Genomic DNA, 13,807 nt, shown 5'->3' with positions numbered 1-13,807 from the left:
AAGTCAAGTGTCGAAATAGCTCTCATCTGCCTCGAGCACTACTCCTACTCCTACTTTACTCCTACTTCTCCCTCCAACTCACCCGCTCTTCCTCAGCTCTTCCCCTCATAATCCCAACTTCAATCACAAATACTCAACCCACAACCCCCCTACATCCTCCTCCCCTCCACCAACACCATCAATCCTCACCCTCGTCCCATTCTCCCTCCCCGTCCCAGCCACACCTCCCTCCTCTTCTTCCTGCGCCGCCCTCGCAGCAAGCACAACATCACAAACACAAAACCCACTCCCTGCACCCCTCACCCTCACCTTCTCCTTCTCAGCTTCCGACCGCGCAAGTCGCAGCCGTATCCGCGGCGCCGCTGTCTCCAGGACCGGCGAGATGCCGGGTATAGGGCGGGACGTGGTGAAGACCGCTTCCGCTTCCTCTTCTCCCTCTCCTCCTCCACCAAGGATCCGCGCCTCGCCAAACAGACGCGTATATATCTTTTTAACCTGGTGATATACCTCCTCGTGCGCGACGAGGACGCAGAGTTCGAGCAGCCCCAAAGCGCCGCAGGGATGCCGGGTTTTGCCGGCTTGCCTGTCTGCTGCTGCTGCGTCTGCTGCTGCGTCTGCTGTTGCGTCGGGATGGACAGGGACGCGCAAGGGGCGCGGGGTGAGGTCGTGGCAGAAGAAGGGGACGAGGCCTCTTATAGATTTCTTTTTTTGTTGCTGATCCTGCTCTTCCTGATCCTGCTCTTCCCGGCTTTCCCAAGTAGGGAGAGAAATAGCATCCTCCGACGGGAAAATGACACTCCACCCAATCTCGACGCCATCGGGTCTCTTGCGCCCACCGCGCAGAGGAGGGAGGTATACCCCTTTTACTCCGCCTTGATCTTCGGCGCGGTTCAGGAGGGCGAAGTGCCGGGTGCCTGCGTCCTCGTCTTCCCTATCCTCCCCTCTCCCCTCTCCTTTCCCCTCTCCTTTGCCATCCCCTTCCCCTTCAAGACTCCCACCACTCACACCCAGACACCAATCCTTCCACCCCGTCCCTGCCCCGCTCCACCAATGCCTTCTCTTCTTCTCCTCATCCGCACCAGGTACCCAGCAGATGAGCTCGAGGTAGCTCCCATCCTGCAGCAGGATGAGCGTGTTGGCGGTGAGATTGTCGGCGTGCTGGCCGCCTGGGTAGGGGGTGAATGCTTGGAGGAAGGAGGGGGGGAGGTGGGGGGATGCTGGTGAAGAGGTAGAGGAGCGGGAGGCGGGGAGGAAGACGATGATGTGGTCCAGGTAATAGGGTGGTAGTTGTGGTGACATTTCTTCTTCTTTTCGAAGAGGGAGGAATTCCTAAGAGGGAGGATTTCCTCAGAGGGAGGATTTCCTAAGAGGGAGGATTTTCTAAGAGGGAGGAGAGGTTGAAACCCTGTGAGGTCGATGTCCACCGTATGGACGTGAATCTAAAAACCGTGTGGCCTGACAAGCCTTGCTTCGCAAAATGGTTAGTATTATATATATATGAGGCATCAGGTCAGTCTCTGACTCACTCCTGTACGGGGACAACCACAGTATGCACCGTGACTCAATCCTCTCCTCTCGGAATGGATCCTCAAGATAGAAAACACTCCCGCGATCTATTCTGAAAAGTGCACTAGCGAGGTATACAACTCGAGAAAAAGGAATACATGTAACCATATATATGCTTAAGCACAGGAAGCTGCACCGTATTCGCATGCACTATCGATCTAGGATGGTGTTCCTGGCGGGGTAGGAACACGTGGTTCACTTGCAAACACCCTAAGTTCTTGGACATTTTCCATAGGATAGTAGACGAGATATGGAGGGAAGATCCTCAATTTGTTCATAGTCATTAAACGTTCAAAGACATGTACATTCGACATATACACCAAAGTAGAGTGGATCCCCACAAATCCCTAATTTCTCCAAGATACAGGAAAACCCCTCAATAAAATCGCTACTATCCAGCGACTGGTCCCAGACAGGTATATATCATAGTTTAATCATCGTCAGAGTTATCCTCAGCGATCGACGTGGTATAACCGTAAAAGAAGACACAGAACCTTTCAATCCACATAATCATCGGGTGCCAACGACCCGTCAACGTTTCCCCATATCCCGTGGGTAAGCGACAGTCCCTTTTCACCTCAATTCCGCATCGTAGTCACTCCAGAAGAATACTAGCAGCGAAAAGTCCTTATACGCCTGTGCCGGGGTCTCAATGCATTCGGTCGTTCCAAGCGGCAACCTATGAAGCCGGCCCTACTTGTCCTTGGGCAGACGCTTCAATGCAGCCTCGACGTCCTTGGTATCGACCACCACACCGCTCTCCGAACAGCGTGCTTTGGCACGGAGCTCGGAGCACAGGTTGTCAATGTCAATGGTGCCGTCCTTGAAATCTGCCCGACTCGACAGTTTGTCCCTGCGATGTGTTAGCCAGTGATGCCCAATCACAAAGTGCACATGTGCAACGAACCATATCTTGTGGCAGTTGAGCATCTGCGTCGTGTCCTCGCCAGGGACCACCTCTTCGTCATCCTCGCCATTCTGGATACGCTCAATCTCCTCGAGCGGGTTGGATTTCTGCACGGCAGGCGTGTCGCCGAAATGGAAGGGGCTGCCAAAGTCGGCGAGGGGGAAGGCGTCGTTGAAGAAGCCGCCGGTGAAGTCGCCGTCGCCGACAATGGCCGCCTGCGAGTCGCGGTAATCGCCAAAGAGTACGGGATCAAACTGGCCGCCGTTTTGGTTGGCAAAGTAATCGATTCCTTTGATCTCGGTCGAGCTCGTCTTCGCGGGTGCTGCAGGGGCGGTCTTGTCAGACTGGGACATAGCGCGGGGGATGGGATTGCGAGGGTTGCCGCAGGCCATGTTGAGCTTCTCACAGAAGGAAATCTCACCTTCCGAGTTTCCGTGGCAGACGTAGCCATCGGGGACCGAGTCGGCAGCATTGACTGGCGAGTGGTGGCTGGGCTCGGGCGAGGTCCCGCACGACGAGTTCTGCCCAACGTGCGAGGTGGACGAGGCCGACGGAGAGTCGGAATGCGTAGATGAGCCGCTGTTGAATTGGAAGACGCGCGACTGCGCCGTGCTGGTCTCTGAAACGCCTGCCGCGCCATTGCCGTTGGCGAGCGACGCGTACTGCGAGATACCAGGGAGAAGAGGACTCGAACGCTGAGCGCCGTTGTATGCAACTGCGCCCGTCTTCTCCGGCGAGCTGACGCCCGAGCTATTGGCCTGGCTGCCAGGACTCAAACCATCAGCGCTATTGTGGCGGCCGGAAGCGGAGGAGGAGATGGACCCAGGCTTGCTGGTTGCCTTTGCCAGGCTGCTGTCGTACGTATGCGATGCTGGAAGTCCGCCGAACTTTGGAAAGTCGAATGAAAACGTGCTTGCGGTGCCGTTCTGGATGAGTCGGGAGCCGAATCCCTGAGCGCCGACGGATGTCCTGCTGAATCCGACGCTGTTGAGTGACAGGCGCTTGCGGTACTCGCGAAGCTCCATCTGCAATCGCTGCACTTGTGCCCGAAGCAGGCCGTTCTCGTGGTTGGCGGCATCGGAGGCCTTTTCAAGCTCGGAGACCTTGGCCTCGAGATCTCGGAGATGCTTCTCCTTGCGCTCCCTGAAAGCTCTTTGAGCAGCACGGTTCTGGGCTTTACGTTTCTGCAATGGTCAGCAACGCCCTTGAACGGTTGAGGACATCTGAAAACGTACAGTCGTGGGTTCGGAGGTAAGAGGCTTCCTACCCGGCTTCTTGGCCTGTTTCTCTTCACTCGCCGTTCGCTTCGGACCTCCATCTCGGCCTCCCGACTCATCCTCGGGGCTCTTGCGCTTCTCGTTGGCGTCGTCGGCCTTGGACGTCGGGCTGGTGCCTGGGAGGGCTCCAATCATGAGATCGCTGTTATCGGGATCGAAGTCGAGATTGGCGTCGCCGTCGAGAAAGTCTACAAAAGGGCTATCATCAATGGGACCATTGAGGAAGGCATTTGCAGGGGTGCTCTGTTGGGGCGACGTGAAGTAAGTCGGGTCGAAGGTGGTGTCAATGGGGTAGGCCAGCTGCGTGGCCTCCAACTGCTTGGTGTCCATGTTGGAGTAGAGAGCATTGGGGTCATGGTGATTCGAGGCGAGAGCGGCGAGGAGGAGGTCTTGTTGATTCGGATCGAGGTAGAAGGGGGCGCCGGACTGGTAGTCGTTGGCTGCGGCGCCGGCCATGGTGGAATGGCACAAAGGGTGGATGCGGGGTTAGGAGAGATAAGCAGGGAGGGGGGCGTGGATGTTCGCCACCGTGAATAGATTGAAGAACAGCAGACGGCGGACAGCAACTCCAACAATGAGGCGTGGGTCTGCCGACGACGATGACGACGTTTGAAAGAGTGAATGATGTCGTGGAAGGAGGAATTCGGCGGAGCTAGCAGAAGCAGAGGGAAATGTGCCAGGCACAACGTGGGTGGAGCGGAGCAAAAGCGGGCGGGCAGGCAGCGGAGAGGCAAGGCGTGGCGTGGCGAGGAGTGGCGTCACAGTCTGGGCGGCGGGCGCGGCGCGGGGGAAGGGGATCCGGTGTTGAAGAAGGGCAGACCCGCGTCCCTGTTGGTTGACGTATTGTCGATAGAGCAGACTATGTGGGATGCGAGTGTCGAGGAGGAGAGAGGGTGGCCCAAGGTGTTTCGGAGGATTGAAGAGAACGCCCTGCCCTGCCCAGTCCCAGTCCCCCCAGCACGGTCACACCGTCACACCCGTCACACCCCGTCAGAGACTAGCAGCCCTTCCGGACGAAAAGCCGATTTGCGCAGCGAACAGGGAGAAAGAAAAGCCCTCGCAATCCTCGTTCTTCACTCTGCCAGCCCTGCCAGTCACGTCCCCACGCCAAATCGAGATGGGTCGAGTCCGCCCTTTTCTGCAGCGGGCCAAATGCGGCGCGGATTGGTAAGCAGCACTGGCCCCCTTCAACCTGGCCCTTTCTTTCTTCTCCCCTGCCATCTCACCACTGTCAACTCTCCTAGTCTACTACCGCGAAGACGGGAGAAGGCCATCGAATCTGTCCACGGGCCGTTGTAGGAGCCGATGTTGGGACCCCCAGGCGGGTATGGCGCAATCAATCCAGATGATGCGAAGAAGATGAGGCTGGCTGCCCAGGTGCCTATCATTATCATGTCTACAAGTACTGTGTAAACAGCAGTGTACTGCAGCACTACAAAGTACTCCCTACGCGGTATAGTAAAAAGCTGCCCAGCTGCTCCACCAGTAAAGCCTCGTCTTACCGTATTTTGACTTCTCAAGAACTGGATGGACTACCTGAGACTGCAAGAATGCCGATAATAACTCGGTAGTAGGAGCAGAATGCACAATCACATGTTCCATCTCGTCTAATACAATCATTCGATAACCCTCCCTTTGAATAGACCCACTCAGATTACGACTAGTAGCATGCCTGGTAGTGACTCCGACATCTTCACCAAACCTGCCCTGTTTCCAACTGATATTTGATTTCCTCCTCGCCTGGGCCCAGATCACATGATGCCAAGCTCTCTTTTGCTAGGCCAAGCCGCTAGCCAAATTTGTCCCTCGCGTCGCGCTACCCCGGCCCGCTAAGCAACCGCAGAGCGCCTCCCATGCCCATCAACAGTTCCTCACCCCGCTACCCAACCCAAGCAGTCCGTCTCGCTGCGACCGCTTGCCCAAACCCGCCGACAGCGTGCTGCCGCTCAGAAGGTAACTATACCAGCTGCTGTGCCTGCTCCCCTCCGTGCCTTGCCACCACGGAGACTTCCTGTCTGTATCCCACCCTTCTCACCGAGCAACCTCTAGCACCTTGAAATCTCCAGGCGAGGCGGAACACGGCGACCATGGCCGACAAAACCGTCCTCAACAAGATCAATGCGCTGAAGCGCGAAATCTCGCAGAAGGAGGCAGAGCGCAAAGAATGGGCCGGAACGGTGAGTCGGGTCTCCGCTCTCGACGCTTCACTTCACTGACCACCCTAGCTCCCTGGGCTGGATGATATAATCAATGGAGACCCAGAGGAAGTCTCAGAGGAAAGCGTAAAGCAAGCCTTGGAACTCAAGGCCGATGCTGAAGTCACCATTGCTGGCATCGACAAGGATCTACGTCCCCTGTATGAGGAACTCGAGAAGCTCAACGCGACGCTGCCCAAACCAGTTGAGCCCGCCGCTCCCAAGTTCGACCCGGAGAAGCACCCGCTGCTCAAGAAAGCTTCGGAGAAGGTCGAGTCCGAGAAGCCCGTCACCTTCAACGCCGGAGATATGTGCGAAGCGCAGTGGACCGACGGCCGCTTCTACAAGGCAAAGGTGCAGACGGTCTTGGGTTCCGTGTCTGACCCAAAGTACCATGTGCGCTTCATCGACTACAAGGACTCCAGCTCGACCGTCGGCCGTGACGCCATTCGTCCGCTGTACAGCGACCGGAAGCGCAAGGCGGACGGGGCACCTGCCACTCCGACGGCTGCCCCCGCCACTAGCTCGCCCCATGTCATTTCTGGTCCGGCCAGCATGAACCCAAAGGCCGTCGCCAATGATGCCGGCAAGGACACGAGCGTCCCCATCAACCGCAGGAAGATTGGGGGCAACAAGGCCTTGGAGAGGAAGCAGACGTCCTGGCAGGAGTTCACCAAGAAAGGCCCTGGTAAGAGCATCACGAAGAAGGAATCCATGTTCCGTACCGGAGAGGGGCTGAATAGTCGAGGTAAGGACTTCCCCTTTCAAAATGTAGCCAGGATTACTGACTCGTCCGCAGTGGGCTTCACTGGCTCCGGCGGAGGTATGACCCAGGCCCCCAAACGTGTGCGATATACCCACAAGTACGACGACGACGAGGAGGACAGCCGCCCGTCCCATTCCGTCAGCAAGCACTCGGATCGTCCTAGGGTCGAATCATCGGGTCGCAAGCGATACTGATCATTGCGGTGGCAGGATCTGCGCGGTTGAGCATGTTCCGCCTCAACCTTTCGGCTGTTGATTTCTCTCGACTCCTATTTTCGATGATCTCAGCATCGCTCTCAAGGAGTTCTGGCGACGGTTTTCTCTGCATTTTCCGGCAATGTTGGCAGTTCTTCGGCGGTATGGAATCCCCCTTGCCCGATTTCCGAGATTGTCAACCCGAATATTCTAATGTGTCGGCGACAGCAATGAGGATCAGGAAAAGATACCCCTGGGTTGCTACCAAGCGTGTCCATATCTGTGAGGTTGGGTATCCGATTGGCTTAGGGACGGGTGCTCATCGGTTTGGGTCGGTCTTCTAGTAGTTCACGGCTTCTCTGGCATGGCGGCGCCAACGAAGGCTGCCGTAATGAAAGGAGTCTTGATCCATTTTGCTGGTATCTCGTGAAGTGCTGGAACATGAAATCGTGAACGCCGAGAGCTCCATTAATCATGAAGTCGAGACAGCATGGCAGGTCGAGCGAAGCGCTTCCTTGAGGCTTTAGCCGGTAGGAAAATAGGAAGCTGGTATCTATTGAGTGCAGCTTGGAGGGTATTGATTGGCTGAAACTTCGTTGAATAGAGCTGTGACGCCGGATTAGCACAAAGGAAGCCAATCTAGAGGACGTTGCTTGTAGATACAAATACATAAGTTTTCCAAAATGTTGTATTAGCCTTGTTAATGCTATTGCTATCTGTACAGAGTATTGATGACCGTTTTACAGAATGCGGTTCGGCGCTTATATAAACAATAGTGGGGCTACTGTGATGGTTTGATAGATCTTCAACCTTCCTCACCCCTCACACCTGCTTTTCACGATACCACCACCGGACCCTAGCATCACGTCTCACCGCACCGCACCGCACCTCTTCCATCGATCCGTCCAAGCCACCGAATTCTTACCGCCGCACCATATGCTCGTCCGTACGTTGCAGATTACGCCTTCGCTATGGAGGCCGACTGGGTTGAGCTCGCGACGGCTCAGCTACACGCTCCCCCATCCGACCAACTACCGCCCCAGATAACCACGCTTGCCTTCGACACCTGCGAGGAAAACCTCTGGGTTGGCACCAATATTGGCTACATCAATGCATACCATGGCCATGGCCTTACACGATACACGGCCTACCGCGGCCACTACCAACTGGTGCATCAGATCCTCTTTACCGACGACGGCGTCCTGTCCGTGTCAGACCGCAGTCTGCATTATTCGCGTCGCGGCGGCTTTGCCATTTGGCATCTGGCATCCGACTTGTTCAAGAACATCCGCTGTATGAACTTTACCTCCAAAGGTACTCGGGAGTTGTTGGTCGCCGGTTGCCAAACCCAAATGTTCCTCGTCGATATGAGCAAGGGCATGATCACGAAAATGGTAAGTAGCAAGCCGAACCCCAGCCGTTACGAATAGTAGCTAACCCAAAGCAAGATACGTGCTCAGGATGAATATACCGCTATGAAACGGGTCGGTCAGTACCTTTGCCTAGCCACACACCACGGCAATATCCACATCGTCGACTCCGTCACCTTGGATGTGTTGAAGGTGTTCGAATGCCATACCAGTTACATCAACGACTTCGATGCGAAAGGCGACTTCCTCATCACTTGCGGCCACTCCCCGAGACCCATCCAAGCCGCATACGTGATGATGGACCCATTCATCAATGTCCTCTCGTTAAAGACCCTGACGAAGTTGCCGCCTATACCATTTCATGCCGGCGCAGCATTTGTGCGTATGCACCCTCGCATGTCTACGACCAGTATCATTGCGTCACCGAATGGTCATATTCAGATCATCGACATCATGAACTCGGATTCGCCACAGGTACGCCAAATCAATCTCTTCGACGCATACATCCGCCAGTTTGAAATCGCGCCATCAGGAGAGGCCATTGTTTTGTGCGACACAAACGGTCACGTTCACATATGGGGTTCGCCTACCAAGGTGCAATTCGCAGAATTCGCCAATCCGTCCGAATTCGCGGATCCGGTGCCTCATCTTCCTGACATGGACTGGTCGAACGACACGCCTTTGAGCAGTATTGGCATGCCTTATTACAGCCAACCGCTCCTCTCCGCTTGGCCAAGCGACATGGTCTTCGAGGTCGGGGCACCTCCACCGAAAATCGCGGACGACATCCAAGCGACTATGCGTCGAAGCCAGATAGGTTTCTATGCCCCTAATCCCGGGAAACGGCTGAGAAACCAGGCCGAAGACACTCGCCAGGACGGCAAATCGATCACTTTAATCACCCCTCCAAAGTTTCTTAGTGAGAAGGCTAGAGCATCAAGGTCGTCTGGCGAGGGCGACGAAACCATCACTGAAACGCTCCACGCTCTGACCGACATACATCTCGAGGAGCTAACGACCAAGAATGTACCGGCCATGTATGGGAAACTTGAGATCAAGTACGGCAAGTTCGGCGTAAACGATTTCGATTTCGGTTATTACAACAAAACACCGTACTCGGGACTGGAGACGAACATTGCCAACTCGTACGCCAACCCTCTTCTGCAGATATGTCGCTTTGTGCCGTTGTTGAGGAATCTTGCCATGAGACATACGGCATGCGCATGTCCCTACGATCACTGCCTACTCTGCGAGCTAGGCTTCCTCATCGATATGCTCGAGAAAGCGGCTGGTTCAAGTTGCCATGCGTCAAATTTCCTGAAGGCATTCAGTAGGACGCCGAGCGCCGTCGGGCTGCAGCTTCTTGAAGGCCAACCGGCGCACATTCCGATGACGAACTTGATACAAAATTTCAGCCGTTTCCTATTCGAACAACTGACCAATGATTTTCGCCGACAACCTTCTAGTAGCGACGGCTTTTCACCCATGGATCAGGTCCTCAAGACGCAATATCATTCCTACATGCGGTGCGATACCTGCCACAACGAGACGGCCAGGGACGGCCACACCTTCGTCACGGATCTGGTCTACCCACCGAAACCAGCCAATGTGAAAGGTGCTCGACCCCACTTCTCACAAATCCTCAAGGCGAGTGTGGAGCGTCGGGACCAAACAAAGGGCTGGTGTAATAAATGCCAGCGGTACCGGGAGATGATCAATCGAAGGTCCATCCAGAAAATACCCGATGTCTTCGTGTTCAACGCCAGCGTCTCCACCAAAGAAATAAGATCTCTCTGGTCTCACAACTGGCTCCCTCACGAGATCGGCATCATCGTCAGCGAGGATGGTCAATTCTTCTGCTACCAAGGGAAAGACCTACAGCTGCATCTCGACCGGAAGGCCCACAACATTGTCGTGTATGACCTGATCGGTGTGGTCAACCAGATTGATCGCGGAGATCTCCAAACCCCGCACCTCGTTGCAGCTATCAACACGGCACCAGCGTCGTCACAGGTTGGCGCCGAGGACAGCTGGCACCTCTTCAATGATTTCCTTGTGCGGCCCATTCCCAAGGAAGAAGCTCTTCGCTTTGATCAGGAATGGAAGCAACCTTCTGTATTGGTATTCCAGCGAAAAGCCGGCCGACATCAAATCGACGATTCATGGAGGACCATGCTCGACACATCCCCACTGTATCATCCCACACCGCTGGTCTCGCAACCAGCCGTACAGCGCCACCCGGACGGCTGTATCAGGTTGAACCCGGAGGTTGAAGCCCCTCAGTCCGGGTATCCGGTGGCTATCGATACTGAGATGGTCGAGCACCAGAAGGCGGAGATGGACGCCAAGGCGGACGGTCGTGCAGAGATTATACGGCCCCGACGTCTCGGCCTAGGCCGCGTATCCGTATGCCGCGGTGCAGGGGAACGGGCCGGTGTACCATTCATCGACGACTACATTGCCGCCTCCGAACCCATCATTGACCATCTGACCCCCTATTCCGGCATCTATCCCGGCGATCTGGATCCCACCACCTCGCGGTTCCCGCTCGTGGCCCACAAGCACGCATACAAGAAGCTCTGGCTCCTCCTCAACCTTGGCTGCGTCTTCGTAGGCCACGGCCTCGTCAACGACCTCCGCATCATCAACATCTTCGTGCCGCGCAACCAGATTGTCGACACGGCGGAGCTCTTCATCAAGCGGTCCATCTCGGACCGCCTCATCGGCCTCCGCTACCTGGCGTGGCTGATCCTCAAAGAGGACGTGCAAAGCGAGACGCACGACTCGGTCGAGGACGCGCGGACGTCGCTGAAGCTCTGGCGCAAGTACCAGGAGTTTGTCGACGCGGGCGTGCTCGAGCAGATTCTCAACGAGATTTACAACGTCGGGAAGCCGCTGAATTTCAAGGTACCGGGGAGTGGCGGCGCGGAGAATAATAGTAATGAGAAGGCGGGGAGTAGTCCCGAGGTGGCGCAGAGTGTGCCGGTGAAGAAGGGGGTGGGGCTGAGGTTTGGGAGGGGGTTTAGGGGGCCGAAGAGGTAGGGGTATTTGCCCTATTCATTTTAAGAGACTGTGAGGCAGCGCACTCGATAAGAACGAGACGTGAATGGGCTGTCGAGGATGGGTGGTGGCCATGTAAGACTCCCTAGACGATGGTATTCCTGGTCTGAGTCAGTATAGGCATGAGGAGTCTTGGGAATGAAGGATACAGATGTTCCTCCGAGACGTGCACATGTAGAAATGCAGCGAAAAGATAGCAAAACAATCGAAAATGGACTCTTAACAACGTTTGCAAGTATGGGATTCAGTGTTGTTGACCGTGTCGACGTACTATTAGACTTTCAGAGAGAAAGTGTGTGTGTGAGAGGGAGAGAGAGTGTGTGTATGTGCATGTGGACTTACAATCTCTCTCAGCTCTTTGGGAGGGAGGGGGAACAATGGAAAGCAGTGGGGAATCAATCCAGAGTGTACTATAGTGTCGCTGTGATGAATATATTGTATATACAGGGAGGAGCTGCTCTTGAACTCGCCGTTTGGGCCAATGGGCCATCTTGGCCATTGTGTTGTTATATATTAGAATAGGAATATAGTACAGTAGTACAGTCCAATACAGTACACTAGTTGTACAACAGATATACAAACCGATTTGAGAATGACATGACGGTATTCCCTCTGGTGTAGAAGGTCCAGACGAGGCGGGGCGAGACGAGATAGCAAGGTGAAGATTGAACGGTTCAGTGCCTTTCCTAGCTCTTTAGGGCTTCGATATCGACAATCTGCACGAGTCGGTTAGAACAACTCCACGTCTCACATATCAAAACGAGCAAAGAAAACGAATGGTTATTAATGCAACTCACCTCCTTAACCGCCTCGGTCGTCAAGACATACGGCCCGGCCTCATCCACACACACACTATCCTCGACGCGCATGCCCATCCCCCTCGCCCACGTAGGCCACCGCTCATCGTCAGGCACATACACGGCCGGCTCAACCGTCACACACATCCCCCGCTCGAACTTCCTCGCCCTCGACAAGCCAGGGCAATCGTGCACATCCAGCCCGACATAATGACCCACATGGTGCGGGAACAGCGTCTCGATAGCAGAGGGACTAGACATGTCAAACCCCAGGTCCTTTAATCCTTCCTCGAGACTCTGACTCGCGACTTTGTGCAATGCATCCAGACTGAGACCGGATCCCTCATGGCATAGCGCTACGCACTTCCTCTGCACGGCCAATAACATGGCATACAGATCCCTCTGCGCGGCGTCGAATTTGCCTCCGACGGGCCACGTGCGCGATATATCCGCCACATACCCTCCATACTGCGCGCCGGCGTCCACGAGCACCAGCTCCTGGGAGGACAGCGGCATGTCGTTGCTGACGTAGTGGATCGTATTCGCATTCGCGCCGCCGGCTACGACGGGCACGTAGGCGGGACCCTCGCACCCGTCCTGCGTGAACCAGTACTCGAGGAAGGACTGGAGGTCCTTCTCCAGCGCGAAGGAGTGGCGCATGGCGTCCGTGAAGGCACGGCCCGAGTGCTGGCCCGCTTTACGCATGTTTTTGATCTCGGCGGCGGACTTGATGACGCGGAGGGAGTTTAGCAGAGGGCGGAGAGGTCGGATGGGAGGGTTATGAGGCGCGTCGCGGAAGATGGTTGCGATGCCCCCCGTTCGTGAGGGTTCTTGGCCCGAGAGGTAGCGCGTCAGTGTGTTTCTGGAGATGAGGCTGTTGGGGAGATCGGTGTAGATTTCTTTGGCGCGGGCGATGACGGAGGGCAGGAGTTTGGGCAGCGAGTTCACGTCGCCCGTCGTGTCGGCGTTGAAGACGTCTTCGGCGGCTTGGAGGCCGGAGCGCGCGCCTTCCCAGAGCTCGGCTTTGGGGTCTTTGGGGCGGCAGTAGAGGTGGAAGTTGTGTTCGCCCGAGTCGGAGAGCTTCTCTGAGGGAGTATTAGCTCTGGTTCGCGGTAGAGGAGGGGGAGTGTGTACCTATTATGGCGACGGCGTCGGGCTCGTTGAAGCCTGAGGGTGGTCTTAGCCATGTATCCCCCTTAAAGGGCTGGAAATTGAATGATATATATACCAGTCAGATATAAGAAATCCGAGTCCTGGTGGAACTTGTAGAAGACGGCTCCCGAGCGAAACTTGATGTCGGAAGCAGCGAGCACGGCGATGGAGTTTGCGGGGAGGGATTTGGCGAGCCTGACGCGTCGGTCGTAGTATTCCTGTGCGGTAATTCCGGGTGTTACTATGTAGACTCAGTTAGACGACGGTATTTCTCGACTGAGAGGGATTGGGCCTACTTTCACCAGCCTTCAACAAATGCGGATGTGTCTCATGCACCGGCTGTCCAAACCTGAGCTCCGCCGCACTCACGCTCATTCCTCGGCGCGCAATCCAATTCATCGGTATCCGCCATCGTGGACGTAGAACGGACCACGTCCTCGCACAAACAGACATGACCACCAAAAGACACAAACAACAAAGTAGAGCACTGGAAAAAGCGTCTCTCGGGTCGCGTGTCGTGCAC

The 13,807-nt window shown here is 55.6% G+C and overlaps 6 protein-coding genes across 6 annotated transcripts; 3 read left to right on the top strand and 3 right to left on the bottom strand.

Moving 5' to 3' along the window:
- Positions 1–123: 123 nt before the first annotated feature.
- EI97DRAFT_466680 (uncharacterized protein) lies at positions 124–1,710 on the bottom strand (the record flags this gene model as incomplete). The annotated part of the gene is made up of 2 exons (XM_033801546.1): positions 1,527–1,710; positions 124–1,468 (listed from the first exon to the last, which is right to left on the bottom strand). Exon 2 carries the CDS (start codon positions 1,297–1,299, stop codon positions 124–126), a length of 1,176 nt encoding a protein of 391 aa, XP_033654693.1. The 5' UTR covers positions 1,300–1,468; positions 1,527–1,710.
- A 549-nt stretch (positions 1,711–2,259) lies between these two features.
- Positions 2,260–4,206, bottom strand: EI97DRAFT_457865 (PAP1-domain-containing protein; the record flags this gene model as incomplete). The annotated part of the gene is made up of 3 exons (XM_033800855.1): positions 2,260–2,419; positions 2,474–3,657; positions 3,709–4,206. 3 exons carry the CDS (start codon positions 4,204–4,206, stop codon positions 2,260–2,262), a joined length of 1,842 nt encoding a protein of 613 aa, XP_033654692.1.
- A 32-nt stretch (positions 4,207–4,238) lies between these two features.
- On the top strand, positions 4,239–5,122 carry EI97DRAFT_311330 (uncharacterized protein). Its single transcript, XM_033794608.1, has one exon. It carries the CDS (start codon positions 4,372–4,374, stop codon positions 5,047–5,049), a length of 678 nt encoding a protein of 225 aa, XP_033654691.1. The 5' UTR covers positions 4,239–4,371; the 3' UTR covers positions 5,050–5,122.
- Positions 5,123–5,619: 497 nt separating this feature from the next.
- Positions 5,620–7,064, top strand: EI97DRAFT_432765 (uncharacterized protein). Its single transcript, XM_033798237.1, has 4 exons — positions 5,620–5,703; positions 5,800–5,927; positions 5,976–6,693; positions 6,745–7,064. The coding sequence occupies exons 2-4, from the start codon at positions 5,838–5,840 to the stop codon at positions 6,903–6,905; spliced, it is 969 nt and encodes a 322-aa protein (XP_033654690.1). The 5' UTR covers positions 5,620–5,703; positions 5,800–5,837; the 3' UTR covers positions 6,906–7,064.
- Positions 7,065–7,724: 660 nt separating this feature from the next.
- On the top strand, positions 7,725–11,317 carry EI97DRAFT_493659 (PAB-dependent poly(A)-specific ribonuclease-like protein subunit pan2; the record flags this gene model as incomplete). Its single annotated transcript, XM_033802370.1, has 2 exons — positions 7,725–8,299; positions 8,354–11,317. Exons 1-2 carry the CDS (start codon positions 7,877–7,879, stop codon positions 11,315–11,317), a joined length of 3,387 nt encoding a protein of 1,128 aa, XP_033654689.1. The 5' UTR covers positions 7,725–7,876.
- A 441-nt stretch (positions 11,318–11,758) lies between these two features.
- On the bottom strand, positions 11,759–13,790 carry EI97DRAFT_432763 (uncharacterized protein). The gene is made up of 5 exons (XM_033798236.1): positions 13,581–13,790; positions 13,361–13,525; positions 13,267–13,299; positions 12,133–13,217; positions 11,759–12,051 (listed from the first exon to the last, which is right to left on the bottom strand). The coding sequence occupies exons 1-5, from the start codon at positions 13,735–13,737 to the stop codon at positions 12,022–12,024; spliced, it is 1,470 nt and encodes a 489-aa protein (XP_033654688.1). The 5' UTR covers positions 13,738–13,790; the 3' UTR covers positions 11,759–12,021.
- Positions 13,791–13,807: the final 17 nt, after the last annotated feature.

Source organism: Westerdykella ornata (assembly GCF_010094085.1).
Source record: "Westerdykella ornata strain CBS 379.55 unplaced genomic scaffold EI97scaffold_8, whole genome shotgun sequence".
Lineage (NCBI taxonomy): Eukaryota > Fungi > Ascomycota > Dothideomycetes > Pleosporales > Sporormiaceae > Westerdykella > Westerdykella ornata.
This window is presented reverse-complemented; position numbering and strand designations above follow the sequence as displayed.

Coding starts and splice junctions, on each gene's coding strand:
- EI97DRAFT_311330 (XM_033794608.1), top strand. CDS start 4,372: ATGATGTCGTGGAAGGAGGAATTCGGCGGAGCTAGCAGAAGCAGAGGG.
- EI97DRAFT_432765 (XM_033798237.1), top strand. CDS start 5,838: ATGGCCGACAAAACCGTCCTCAACAAGATCAATGCGCTGAAGCGCGAA. Junction 5,928..5,975: donor GCAAAGAATGGGCCGGAACG/GTGAGTCGGGTC, acceptor TGACCACCCTAG/CTCCCTGGGCTGGATGATAT. Junction 6,694..6,744: donor AGAGGGGCTGAATAGTCGAG/GTAAGGACTTCC, acceptor ACTCGTCCGCAG/TGGGCTTCACTGGCTCCGGC.
- EI97DRAFT_432763 (XM_033798236.1), bottom strand. CDS start 13,737: ATGTCTGTTTGTGCGAGGACGTGGTCCGTTCTACGTCCACGATGGCGG. Junction 13,300..13,360: donor GGATTTCTTATATCTGACTG/GTATATATATCA, acceptor GACCACCCTCAG/GCTTCAACGAGCCCGACGCC. Junction 13,218..13,266: donor CGACGCCGTCGCCATAATAG/GTACACACTCCC, acceptor ATACTCCCTCAG/AGAAGCTCTCCGACTCGGGC.